At 39.6% G+C, this 13,681-nt stretch overlaps 1 protein-coding gene across 2 annotated transcripts in view; it reads left to right on the forward strand.

The window, feature by feature from the left end:
- Positions 1-13,681, forward strand: part of GANC (glucosidase alpha, neutral C) — a 73,708-nt gene that overhangs the window by 43,298 nt on the left and 16,729 nt on the right. For both annotated transcript variants that reach the window (XM_068549957.1, XM_068549951.1), the window contains 7 exons: positions 833-912; positions 3,156-3,299; positions 4,427-4,523; positions 7,725-7,826; positions 9,170-9,413; positions 11,709-11,773; positions 13,263-13,339. In XM_068549957.1, the coding sequence (XP_068406058.1) occupies positions 833-912; positions 3,156-3,299; positions 4,427-4,523; positions 7,725-7,826; positions 9,170-9,413; positions 11,709-11,773; positions 13,263-13,339 (809 nt within the window). The remainder of the gene's footprint in view (positions 1-832; positions 913-3,155; positions 3,300-4,426; positions 4,524-7,724; positions 7,827-9,169; positions 9,414-11,708; positions 11,774-13,262; positions 13,340-13,681) is intronic.

A 13,681-nucleotide genomic window follows, 5' to 3' on the forward strand; every position in this document is an offset into this window, starting at 1 on the left:
TGTCACATGCTACATTTATGTGCCTTTCCTTAAAGATGATAGTATTATCTTCTTTTATATCTTTCATTTAACATCTGGTACAGTGTGCTTTGTATACATTTATAAGTCAATGAATGAATGAAAAATTAACAAGCAAACCTCAGTGACATGCTATTTCCCTAAGCAAATAAAAATTAAAAGCCAGGGAATGAGAAAATGAGAGGAGGAGAAAGAGGAAGAAAGAAGAAGAATCCTGCAATCTCTCTCCCTGTGATTCTTCTTTGCTCTGTTAGCGCATAGTTTTGACTTCCCAGCCTTTCATGAGTGACCTCAGCTGCCCCTGACAACACTGAAGTCTTCATTTCAGAAATTATTAGTTTAAAGCCTTGGTGAAAACTCCTCAAGGACAAAAGGGAATCACCACTCTGTCATATGATAGCACTCTATCACAAGTTCATGCATTGTAGAGAAACCACACACATTCCTCTGCTCCCTATACCACTTATAATCATGTCTCTCCTCTCTTTAAGAACAGAGAGGTCACTCCAGGCTATCTGCCATCCTTACTGGGCCTGTCTGAGGCCATCAGTGAGGGACAGGCTCCATCTTGATGCTTGTTCATTGGCATTCCCCTGGCCGCTGAGGTTGAGAGGGCTAGTGATTGTCACTGGAGTCCAGCATTGCCTTCTTCATTCGCTTCTCACCAGACCGTGCCTCTGTATCAGCTATCTTTTACATTTGATGTGAGGTGCCCATTCATTACCCAGCTTTCACATCTGATATTCTTCTTTACAAATATCTTACCATGAGGAGCACCGTTCCTAACAGGCTGTCTACTCCTCTGCCTCTGCAGGTCTCTCCTCTTACCTGGATTTTACCAGTCCCAAAGTCAGAGAGTGGTATTCCAGTCTTTTTGCTTTCTCTGTTTATCAGGTTTGTTTTTATTCTTTTGCTCTTTCCTAGTTACTTGGAAGGATAAAGTAAGGAAAAAAAGTGATTAAATAGAGCTACTCTGCTTCACTGAGTAGCTCTTGATAAATAATACTTGTATGAAAAGACAGGGATGCCAGGGACTTCCCTGGTGGTCCAGTGGTAAAGAATCCGCCTTACAATGCAGGGGACGTGGGTTCGATCCCTGGTCAGGGAACTAAAATCCCATATGCCATGGGGCAACTAAGCCCTCACGCCACAACTACTGAGCTTGGGCGCCTCAACAAGAGAGCCTGTGTGCCGCAGACTACAGAGGCCACATCCCCTGGAGCCTGCGCGCCACAACTAGAGAGAGAAAACCCACATGCCACAACTAGAGAGAAGCCCACGCCACCAACGTGCCTCAACAAAAGATTCCGCATGCCTCAACAAAGATTCCACGTGCCACAACTAAGACCCGACGCAGCCAAAAGTAAATTAAATAAATAAATAAATAATAAAATAAATCTTAAAAAAAAAAAAAAAAAGACGGGGATGCCAACCACATTACAGACTTGGTGGTGCCAGGAATGGTGCCATATGAATTACCAAGTGCACAAAAGCTGTGATTTTGACTTCTATTATGATAGACTCTATGATATATCAAAGTACTTAATAATAGACTTATTATATTTTCAAACTGTATAAATTTTTACATAAAATAGTATTGTATAATATTATTAAAGATGATGATAATGATATATGAGAAAGTATCTTGCAAAGTATAACGTGATATTAAAAGTAAGGTACAATAATAATTCTTAAAATCTTATAAGAATCACAGAGAGAACTGGAGAGGCCACATCTAGAGAACCGTTTGCAATCAGCGGTGGGGATGAGAATAATGATGCCTGATATAGACTGAGTATGTGCTGTGTGCCAAGCACTATGCTACTCACTTTGTGTGCATTATACCATTTCATCTTCACAATAACTCTTTGAAGTTGGAATTGTAATTAACTCTAATCCCACAGGTGAGGAAATCAAGGCATGGACAAGTGTAAAAACCTGCTAAGTTCACCCATCTAGTAAGTGGTGGACCCAAGATTTGAACTCAGGTCTGTCTGTCTCCCAAGCCCATCTCTTAACCACTAAACTCTAGTTTCTGAGCATCCTGTATTAGGATATAGAAAATAACTTAGAGCAGGGGTAAAGAACACGTGGGCCAATCTGGCCTTGCTCATTTGTTTCCCTATTGTCTAGGCTGCTTGCACATAACTACAGCTGGGTTGGGTTATTGAAAAAGAGGCCTTATGGCCCGAAAAGTTGAAAATATTTACTGTCTGGTCCTTCCAGAAAAAGTTTGCCAACCCCTGCCTTAGAGGGTGCTAAAGAAGAACAGTCAAAGTGGTTAAATATTTGGAACCCATATAACCGTGTTCATAGAAGTATACATGATTAGAAATAATTCAAAGTAAAGAGTCAAAAGAAAACATATATGCCTCCTCCAGTCATTTGAAAGGCTACCATGTCGGGGAGGCAGCAGATGTATTCTGTGGTATCCCAGAAGGCAAGCTAGGCCCTGTGAGAGGATGTTACAAGGAGCAAGACTTTCAGAAAATAATGGAATGAGCTGCCTGAGGGGACTTCCGGTCATTGTAGCTATTGAGTCATATGCTGAGAGACCAGGGATTCTATAAAGGGATTGCAGCACCCTGTTAACTACATGACTCAACAGCCCCTTCCCACTCTAAAGCTAACAATTCTATGTGGAACACAAACTATAGATCCTGCTAACAAACGGGTATCCTAGCTGTCAAACCTTTCATAGTGTTAGAGGGAAGGGAGAATCTTTTCATGGACAGCTATAATTGCCCGTAGTTAAGAGTTGTAGCGGATGATGGATGATGTAGAGCCTAATTGTGAACATTCACAACCTTTCCTGTAGTGGTTCTCCAGGGGGTCTCGGAGCAGACCTGTGGGCAACATGGGAGTACAGCACAGCACTCTTTCATTCATAAGTACTCAACAAGTACTTATTGAGAACCCTCTGACATTTAGGTTGTTCTAGGTGTTTGGGATTTATCAATGAACAAAACAGACAAAATTCCCTGCCCTGTGGAACTTTTATTCTAGCAGAGGACAGAGCATAGATAATAAACATAACAAATAATACATTAAATGGAGTAAGAAAGAGGAATAGGGACGGCTATCATATTAACCTTGTCACTGTAGGAGTTTTATCATGACCAAGATTGACTTCCTAGGGATCTACTGACATCCTCTACATATGGAACGACATGAATGAGCCCTCCGTCTTTAGAGGGCCAGAACTAACCATGCAGAAGAATGCCATTCATCATGGCAACTGGGAGCACCGAGAACTTCACAACATCTATGGCTTTTATCAGGTAAGACATCTAAAAAGCAGCCACCTGGATCCATGTGCCCTGCCTTTTGGGCTGAAAGTCATTTGCTTTGCAACAACCGTGCTATACAGTTCATTTCTCTGTGTGTCTTTTCTGACAACTGTTGATACAATGGGCCTTAGGTTGTAGCCAATATAAGACTCATTATTTCTCCCTTTGCATCTTTTCCATCTATAATGAACTTGGTTAATTTATAGATATTGGGAGATTAATGATAACATAGAAACATCTTCCTTGACAGGAGCCATTAGTAAATCGCATTAGATAATACCTCAAACCTTTTATTGAAGTAGGCTGTGTATAAATATGTAAACAAAGGCAATTAAAACAGATTTTTTAAAACTTCACAAACGTCTAAATACAGCAAGTCTTATATTCATACCAGGGGAGTAAGATTTAGAACACAGATGCACAATTTCAATATGTATACTTCTAAATGTAGAAAGCCTTCCTTAAGTACTTAGCCTTCTCAATAGGAGGTGGTAGAATTGTTTTCCATTTGCCAGTCACATCCAAAAACCTTGGCAGTCACTTGCCCTAATTTATATCCTTGGTTCTTTGTTATCTTTAAAATGTAATGGTGCTCCTGTGGGCCTCCCACCAATTGCTGTTTTCCAGCGGGAGCTGCTGGCTACATATAGCACGATTTTCAGATGGTATCTGTGTACTTCTCTACACAACCTCTTGCTATAACTGTAAACTATCAATACTTGATAGTTGGAGAATTTTCTTATGTAGGCCAGGGCCAGTCACTTAACCTCTCTGAATCAGTTTTTTTTTTCGTTAATGAAAACTATCTCAGAGGTTTTTGTGTAGGTTACTAGAGAAAATCTTATAAAAATGCCTTGCAATAGTAAGCACCAAGTAAATACTATTATTTACTATTATTTCATTGCTATTTTAATCAGATAAATTGTTTCACTCTTTTAATAGGGGAATTTAGAGTAGTTTCATTACATCATGAAAATTATTGGGCAGATTTTTAATATTTTCCATTTCACATTCCCACCTACTATTTACTTTTTGCACGTGAAATAGCTTATTGGGGATGTCTGCACAATGCCATAATCCAGTCATCTCTTTGAAATTTTTCTCCTTTGACTTTATAGCAAATGGCCACTGCAGAAGGACTGATCCAACGATCTAAAGGGAAGGAGAGACCCTTTGTTCTTACACGTTCTTTCTTTGCTGGATCACAAAAATATGGTAAGGACTGGTTCATATGATCAGACTTAAAAACACAAGCTAGCAATCTGTCTCTTTTGACCATATATGGTATATGGTGCTACTGTGTTGATGCCTTCCTTTTCAGTAGGTCAGGTCTTAGAGTGTAGAGAGCAATGTGCTCTGAAGTGTGCATTTTGTCCTTTGAGACTGAGTAAACCAATTTTAATAAAGTTTAGTTACTTTTTTCCCACTGAAGAACTGGACACTTAACTGTTGGGAGAATGACTTCAGAGTATCTGTTTACTGGGATGGTCATTTTTTTTTTTAACATCTTCATTGGAGTATAATTGCTTTACATTGTTGTGTTAGTTGCTGCTCTATGACAAAGTGAATCAGCTATACATATACATACATTCCCATATCTCCTCCCTCTTGTGTCTCCCTCCCACCCTCCCTATCCCACCCCTCTAGGTGGTCACAAAGCACCGAGCTGATCTCCCTGTGCTATGCGGCTGCTTTCCACTAGCTATTTTACATTTGGTAGTGTATATATGTGAACGCCACCCTCTCACTTCGTCCCAGCTTACCCTTCCCCCTCCCCGTGTCCTCAAGTCCATTCTCTACATATGCGTTTTTATTCCTGTCCTGCCCCTAGGTTCTTTAGAACCTTTTTTTTTTTTTTAGATTCCATATATATGTGTTAGCATATGGTGTTTGTTTTTCTCTTTCTGACTTACTTCACTCTGTATGACAGACTCTAGGTCCTGGGATGGTCATCTCTGATCCTGTCTCTTTGATTTATCAAGACCAGAGAAAATATACTTTAACACATTCCTTCAACCACCTGTTCCACTCGGCAATGTGGTTTAAAATAGACCCAGCTTTTGCTTGCGGTCAGCGTCATCTATAACTGGATCCGGTTTACTAGCTAATGCAGATCTAGTTCAACTTAACCACCCTGTGGCAGGAAGGCTATTTTAAGTCCCCTGGCCTTGCATAAATAACCTGAAGCTTAGGTCCTAGTTTGAGGAATCCAGCCTTTATTGTACCACAGACAATATTAGGCCTCCTACTCCACCCCTGAAAACCAGCCCCAATGGCACTCTGGAAAAGGCCAAAATATAATCATCGGGCAAAGATTCAAGTACAGAGATACTCAGCATTAGTCCTTAAAATAAAAAATAAAGAAAATCCAAATATCCAACAATACGGGAACAGTTATTAAATTATGGTATATCCGTATGATAGACTATCATAAGGCTATTTAATATAGCAGCGTTAATTGCATGACAAAATTTTTGTGACATCATTATAAAAGAAAAAAACAGTAGAAAGCCTAAATGTTTATATATTATCCTGATTTTGTTTTAAAAATAAATATATGTAGGTAGTAATCTAAGTAATTATAATACTGTGGTGATTATGAGTGATTTTAATTTTCTTCTTTTTACTTATCTCTATTTTCCAAATTCTCTACAAGTATCCTTTTCAATCACTATAACAAGTAAAAGTCTTTGAATGAAAACATTTATAAGCAGCAGTTTAAAAAAGATAACGGGGGTGGGGGAGGGATGGACTGGGAGTTTGGGGTTAGCAGATGCAAACTATTACACAGAGAATGGATAAACAACGGGTCCTGCTGTGTAGCACAGGGAACTATATTCAGTGTCCTGAGAGAAACCACAATGGAAAAGAATTTTAAAACCTGCATATATATGTATAACTGTATCACTTTGCTGTGCAGTGGAAATTAGCACAACATTGTAAATCAACTATACTCCAATTAAAAAAGTAGATAACAGAAGATACGCATACTAAGTAATCTTTGATCTCTTAAATATTGGCTCACTGCCTAGTCTTCAGTACTCTGCGTGAAGCTGTCGATTTGCCCCAAAGCATAGCAAGTGAGGCATTACAGAGAACACTGCTGTGTCAAGTTCTATGCTGAGACCAATAGCCAGAGAGAGCTTTCAACAGAACAACCACGAGACCTGAAAACATCTGAACGTTTACATGAACTTTGTTTCTTGATAAGAATGTTGTCATGTGGGTTTCAACATCATTATGCAGATATGTACATATCTCATCTGAAGTCAAGGAGAAATTATGAGAATACTATTTTAAAAGAAAAGTCCCACAAAAATATTTTTCTTTGCTCCCCATAGGACAGCCTAAAATTTCTACAGAATATTAAAGCAAAAATAGCTACCAAAAGTATTTTGGTAAAAGATTGACAAAAGTGTTTCAGGAGTAATCTAGACTTAGTAACGTAAGATTTTTTTTCCTTTTATGAACCTCTTTAGTGTTATATATCTTTACAAGCTCTTATCAACTATTCAGTGCGCAAGAGCACTGACTTTAGAGTCAGACTGCCTGAGCTCAAATCCTACCATATCCATTGTTTGCCATGTTTCCCTCACTGTAAAATAAAGTTCAACAGTGTTTACCTGATAGAGTTGTTGTAATGATTAAGTGGGATAATACAGGCAAAGCAACGTAACACCTGGCTCAGTGAGGGCTCTGTAAATGTTAACTATTGTTATTGCTGCTGTTATTATGTCTCCCTTGTACCGTCTTAAGTCCTCTTATAGAGGATTTTGTGGAGTTGGGGGTGGTGTGTGGCAGATAGGCATATAGATCAATGGAACAGGATAGAGAATCCAGAAAGAGTCCCACACATATATGATCAAATAATTAGCAACAAAGTTGCTAAGGCAATTCAATGGAGAAAGGAGTTTTTTCAATAAATTGTGCAGGAACATGGGGTATCCATGTGGGGGAGGAGGAAGAACCTTGACTCTTACCTCACACCATACACACAAAGTAACTCAAAATGGAATATAGACCTAAATTATAAAAGCTACAACAAACAAAAAGCTTCTAGAAGAAAACATAGAAAATCTTTGTGACTTTGGGGTGGCAAAAATTTCTTAGATAGAACACAAAAAACATGAACCATAAAATAAAAAAAGATAAATTGGACTTCATCGAAATTAAAAACTTATGCCCTTTCAAAGATATTGTTAAGAAAATGAAAGTCAAGCCACAGACTGAGAGAAGATATTTGCAATATACATATATATCTGCCAAAGGACTTGTATCCAGAATATATAAAAAGAAAGAAATGTTTTCCTTTATGTTGGTTTGCCTATTACAAATAAGGAATCTAAATATGAAATTGAGTACCTGGGCTGATTTGTGATTTTTTTTCTTTTAATACCTTCTTACTGATGACCAAAGGTGCTGTGTGGACAGGTGACAACACAGCAGAGTGGAGTTACCTGAAAATTTCTATCCCTATGTTACTCACCCTCAGCGTGACTGGGATCTCTTTTTGTGGAGGTAAGATGATATCCTCAAGCTTGACGTGAGAGAAAATCAAAGGGAGGGTGTTTTCTATTTTTTTTTTATTATTAATTTTTATTGGAGTATGGTTGCTTTACAATGCTGTGTTAGCCTCCACTGCACAACAAAATCAATCAGCCATACAAAGGGAGGGTATTTTCATCGAAGCTGGTCACAAATCCCTTCTTGTGAGCTGTTTTCAACAGGGATACTCTATGGCCATACCACCCTGAATGTGCCCGATCTCCTGTGATCTCGGAAGCTAAGCAGGGTCGGGCCTGGTTAGTACTTGGATGGGAAACAAGGGTAAACATGGGAAAGAGAAAATTAGGAGAGTGAAGGAGAGCAGACTAGAGAGGAGAGTGAAGGGGACGCTTCAGAGCTGTGTGTGTATTGTCTGAACTGAGGATATGAAGAAAGTCATCAGAAAGTGAGCCACAGTGTTTCTTTCCCTCATTCTCTTACTGCTCCCTCCTTAGACACTCTTGATAACTGAGTTTCTCTTCTTGAAACATGCCTTTTCTACCTGAAAGTGAGAAAAATGGAGAGAACTACAAAGAATTTAGCAAATCAGAAATCAGCCTTACAGAACTCCTGTGACACATTTTAACTGTTAAATACACACGCACACACACACACACACACACACACACTCTTGGAAAAGATAAAGTTAATTAAAATAAGATTCTCTGATGGGCTGCCTTTCCCTAATCCTAATACTTCCCTGCAGGTGAGAGATCCCAGTATGGAAGGTGCTCAGCATGGCTACAGGTCCAGCTGCTCCTTGTTTTCAGTGGGCCTGGGAGCACCTTAATATCACTTTTTGATAGATGTGGTTTTTTATGGCATTGGTCCACATTCAATACAAGGAATCTGTATCCTGCTTAAAGGATAAGCACAAAATTCGCCCTAAACCTCTAATTCTGATTATATCTTTCTCTTTAGTTCTTTCTATAATTTTTATCTTGCTTCAGCTGTTGATTTCAAACGAAATCAATTGCCAAACCGCCCCCCCACCCCTAAACACAGGCTTATTGAATCAGGCAGACATTTTGCAATTTCTGGGTTACCTGGGCTCAGGACATACAGAAATGTTGATCTTGCAGTAAAGCCTTTTGACAGGAAAAAAATATATTCAAAGAGCGTACTGTCAGATCCCCAAACAGCCTTGAGTTTTTTAGTATGTGCTCCCTAATTTGAGGTCACAGTTTTATGCTGTCATTTTTGAGTGCGCATACAGCGCCTTTGCCCTGTCCGTCTTCAAGGCCTTATCTTACCTGGGTACATCGTCTGTTAGACGCCTGGGTGTCTGACTCAGCCTTTCTTAATTGACTAATCAGCGGATGTAGGCGGCTTCATCGGGAATCCAGAGGCAGAGCTGCTAGTGCGGTGGTACCAGGCCGGAGCCTACCAGCCCTTCTTCCGTGGCCATGCCACCAAGAACACCAAGCGACGGGAACCCTGGCTCTTTGGGGAGGAGCACACCCGGCTCATCCAAGAAGCCATCAGAGAGCGCTACACCCTCCTGCCCTACTGGTATTCTCTGTTCTACTCTGCACACGTGGCTTCCCAACCGGTCATGAGGTAAACAGGCTTCACCAGTCACACCAGCAACCAATCTCTACCAGAAGATCCCCTCAGCCACTGGCAATGGAGTGATTACAGTGATTGCAAAAGAAAAGCCAGGTGTTTAACCAAGTGCCAATCAGCTTACTGAGCACCAACTGTGAGCAGGGTCAGGCAGTGGAGGTCACAGAAGATAAAAACTAGATCTCCTGCTACTTGGTGGTTCAAGTGTTAATATTTGGTAGGAGATAGAAATAGGAGAAAGAAAGAAAAGGAAAAGGAAGTGACTTTGTAACTGAATTCATCCAATATTTAACCCATGTAGTTCCCCTACAAAACTTGCCACCGCAAAATGTGTCTCTTTGGCTTGAGGATTCTTGGGGGCTGACTGTTTTTAAGAAACAAAAGGCTCAGGAAGTCTTTCTTTTTAACCTCCTCCCTAACTGCCTAAAAGAATTTAGTTAAAGGACCTGGTCCAGGGAGTGCATTATCACCAGAGATATCTACAAGGAACATGAGCTAAGCATGGTAGGGGGAACGTGGAGACTGAAGTCCTCTCTGTGTCCCATTGTCTCTGCATGGCCCAGCAAACATTTGTTTACCAAACATTTGTTTTTCCATCTCCGAGTGAATATCCTTCCTCCCCTTTGAAGTCCCAAACCCACTCCCTTCTCCTTTTCTCAGGTGTTATATAAGCCTCAATTGCCTATCTTGTCCTTAGGCATGATATTTTTATGGAACCCCCCTCATATGTGCTAATTAAATTTGATTTTCACCTGTTAAATACTCTCATGTCAATTTAATTCTTCGACCAGCCAGAAGAACCTAGACGGGTAGAGGAAAGTTGTTTTTTCGTCCCGACACCCACAAGCATCCTCTCATGAAGAACAACTTATTCTGCCAGTCTTAGCTCTATCTTACCCTTAGGACTTTTCCTGGTGTATGAATTATATTCTGATTCTATTTTGAAGGCAGGATGTGAATACCAACTTTCTGGGTTAGAGGACAGTACACACAGAGACACACATAGTAAGCACATCAAGACCTCTAGATTAGCAGTTCCTCAGCCTGGCTCAGATCAGAATCATCCGAGGAGCTTTTTAAAAATACAGATTCCAAGGCCATACCACCAAACCTACTAGAAATCCCTTGGTTAAGTTCCAGGGATCTATATTTGTTAGAAGTTCCCCTGGTGATTTTAGACATCAACCAGGTTTAGAGACCGCTGCTTTGTTATATTTAGTAGGAAAGGAATAGATTATTACAAAGGCTAGTGAATAAACTAAAAATAAGTTACTCTTATTAAAAAATATCTTTTCCTCATGAAATTGAAAATAATATTAGAACCATTAGGTTAACATCCAGATACATAAGTATTGAAAGTTTTATGATTTTTATAAGCCCAAATGCCTCCTAGTTAGTTGTGTACAATAACAATAAAACAAAACCCAAAACCCACACAAGTTTCTGAAACCTCCAAAAAATGTTGCCAGCTTGAGAACAAGAAAACCCAATTATTTTTATTTAAATAGGCAATGATTAACGATTCATGAAAAGCAGTGACGGAATGAAAAAAATGGCACAGATTTTACAACACTATAAAATTCGGTTTTACAAACATTTAATTTGTTTTACACCAAACGTGTTAGGCATTTGGACTTGGACAAAGCTCTGATTCTGTCTGTCAGAGTAGTATTTACTGCTCAACAATAAGAAGGGGAAATTTCAGGTACCAGAATTCTCAAGCTATCATTAAACCATTTAAGCTAATACATAGCTCTTTCACATAAGGAAAATATATAGTAATCATAACAAGTGCTCATAAAATCTTTTTTTATAAATTTATTTATTTAATTTATTTATTATTTTTGTCTGTGTTGGGTCTTCATTGTTGCACGTGGGCTTTCGCTAGTTGCGGCGAGCGGGGGCTACTCTTCGTTGCAGTGTGCAGGCTTCTCATTACGGTGGCTTCTCTTGTTGCGGACCATGGGCTCTAGGCGCGCGGGCTTCAGTAGTTGTGGCTCACGGGCTCTAGAGTGCAGGCTCAGTGGTTGTGGCACACGGGCTTAGTTGCTCCGTGGCATGTGGGATCTTCCCGGACCAGGCCTCGAACCTGTGTCCCCTGCATTGGCAGGCGGATTCTTAACCACTGCACCACCAGGGAAGCCCTCATAAAATCATGAATCATACAAAAAGAGTCTTGGCTTTTTCCAATTTCCTTTGAATAGTTATAAAACTGAAAATGTAAGTGACTGAATTATAATAAAAATCTAATGATGTTGAAGTAAGAAATTTCTTTTTTCCTTTCCCCAGGCCTCTGTGGGTAGAGTTCCCTGATGAATTAGAGACTTTTGGTATGGAAGATGAATACATGCTGGGTGAGCATTTCTTGATTAATTATAGTTTTGATAAATACTTTAATTATGTTTTTCTTATTGTATTTTCTAGTGTAAGAACGCTAAGAAATCCCTAATCTCAAGAAAGCCAAAAACAAAAATAAAAGAAATTCCATCACCAAGATCTTTAGTGTATTAGTGGGATCACAGCTCTATTCTCTTGTCATGCAGCACTTCGCATAACATGTTAACTTCATATAAACCCATTCTATTTGTGGATGCAATTTGGGATTCTTGTCTGGGTCCACTCCTAATCCTTATGATACCACCACAGGGAAGGGAAGTAGAAAAAAGTAAACCAGATAGTAAAGACTCAGAAGAGCTTATTTCATATGCAAGATAGGGTTGTTTGTTTGTTTGTTTTGGGTTTGGTTTTTTTTGTTTGTTTTGTTTTTTGGGTTTTTTTGGTTTTGATTTTGGTTTTGGTTTTTTGGGGCTTTTTGTTTGTTTGTTTGTTTTTGTTGGCCTCTTCTTTAACAAGGGTTAACCAGATTTGGAACATGGAAGTTTATTATTTGGGGAATGGGGTCAAGAAGCCAGGCTCAACATAGAGTTGCCCAAAAGGTGAATTCCATTTCTAAAGAGTAGAAACCCCAAAATGTAAACAACCTATCTCTTTTGGTCTCCACTCATCCTTAGGTCTCAAGTTTCAAAGCTACTTCCCTGGAGAAAATTTCCCTGACCAAAATTGCTTCCTAATACCTAATTCCACCTGCATTAGTCAAAGTCAGTCCCTCTTATTATATAACTTTCATTCCATTTTGTACTTTCATCTTTTTGGTATTTGTCTTAACTCTAATTAATTTGTAATTACTTGTTTAATATCTGTCTTTACTGACTGTAAACTTCATGAGGATGGGGATCATGTCTGTCTTATTTGCCACTCCATCCCCAGAGCCTTAGCACAGTGCCTGGGACTCAGGAGGAACTCAACGAATATTTGTTGAATTAAAGAACAAATTCATAAATGGATGAATTTTACATATGGTGGTGCCAAGATCAAAATGAAATTAATAATCCAGATTGCCTTTAAGAGAATTACAGGCTTCCAGTGATACTGCCCAAGGAAGAGGACCTGAGTATCTACGTGGACCACACTTCTGGGTCACAGTTGTAGACTCACCACGATCAAAGTCACGTATAGCAAACAACGAAGCACTTAGAGAAGTGCAGTGGTGCTTTCAGATGACAGTTATGCACAAAATGAGGCTGTGCCAGACTTGTCAGGGTCCCTGCCTGTAATCCTACTATACCATAGGAGGATTAATGATAGGTAATAATACAGTTACCTCTTTGAGCACCTGTTCTCTTTCTAACTAACAGTGCATCTCCCTGATGAATCATTGGTTCAACTCACCAAGATCTCTACCTTCAAGAAGTTCAGTTGAGTGGTCTTTGAAACCACAAAGAGAAGGGATGTTTTCAGACCTCTTATCATGATATTCAACTTTATTTCTTCTCCATTTTTCAGGAAGTGCTTTATTGGTTCACCCAGTCACAGAACCAAAAGCTTCTGTGGTTGATGTGTTTCTGCCAGGATCAAATGAGGTAAAAGTAAATGACAAACATCTGCATACCTTACATGCCTCACGTCTCTTCCCTTCAAACTTGGTGGCTTAAAATGACAAAAATTTGTGCTCTCACAGCTCTGGAGGCTTGAAGTCTGAAATCATGGTGTCACCAGGGCTGGTTCCTTCTGGAGGCTCTGAGGGGGAATCTGTTCCATACCGCTCTCCTAGCTTCTGGTGGCTGCCTGTACTCCTTGGCATTCCTTGGCTTGTAGCTGCATCACTTCAGTCCATGCCTCCATCTTCACAGTGTGTGTCTGTGTCTCCCCTACCATTGTCTCTTATAAGACACTTGTGATGTTATTTAGGGACCATCTGAATA

Source organism: Eschrichtius robustus, chromosome 1 (genome assembly GCF_028021215.1).
Source record: "Eschrichtius robustus isolate mEscRob2 chromosome 1, mEscRob2.pri, whole genome shotgun sequence".
In the NCBI taxonomy this organism is placed as follows: Eukaryota; Metazoa; Chordata; class Mammalia; order Artiodactyla; family Eschrichtiidae; genus Eschrichtius; species Eschrichtius robustus.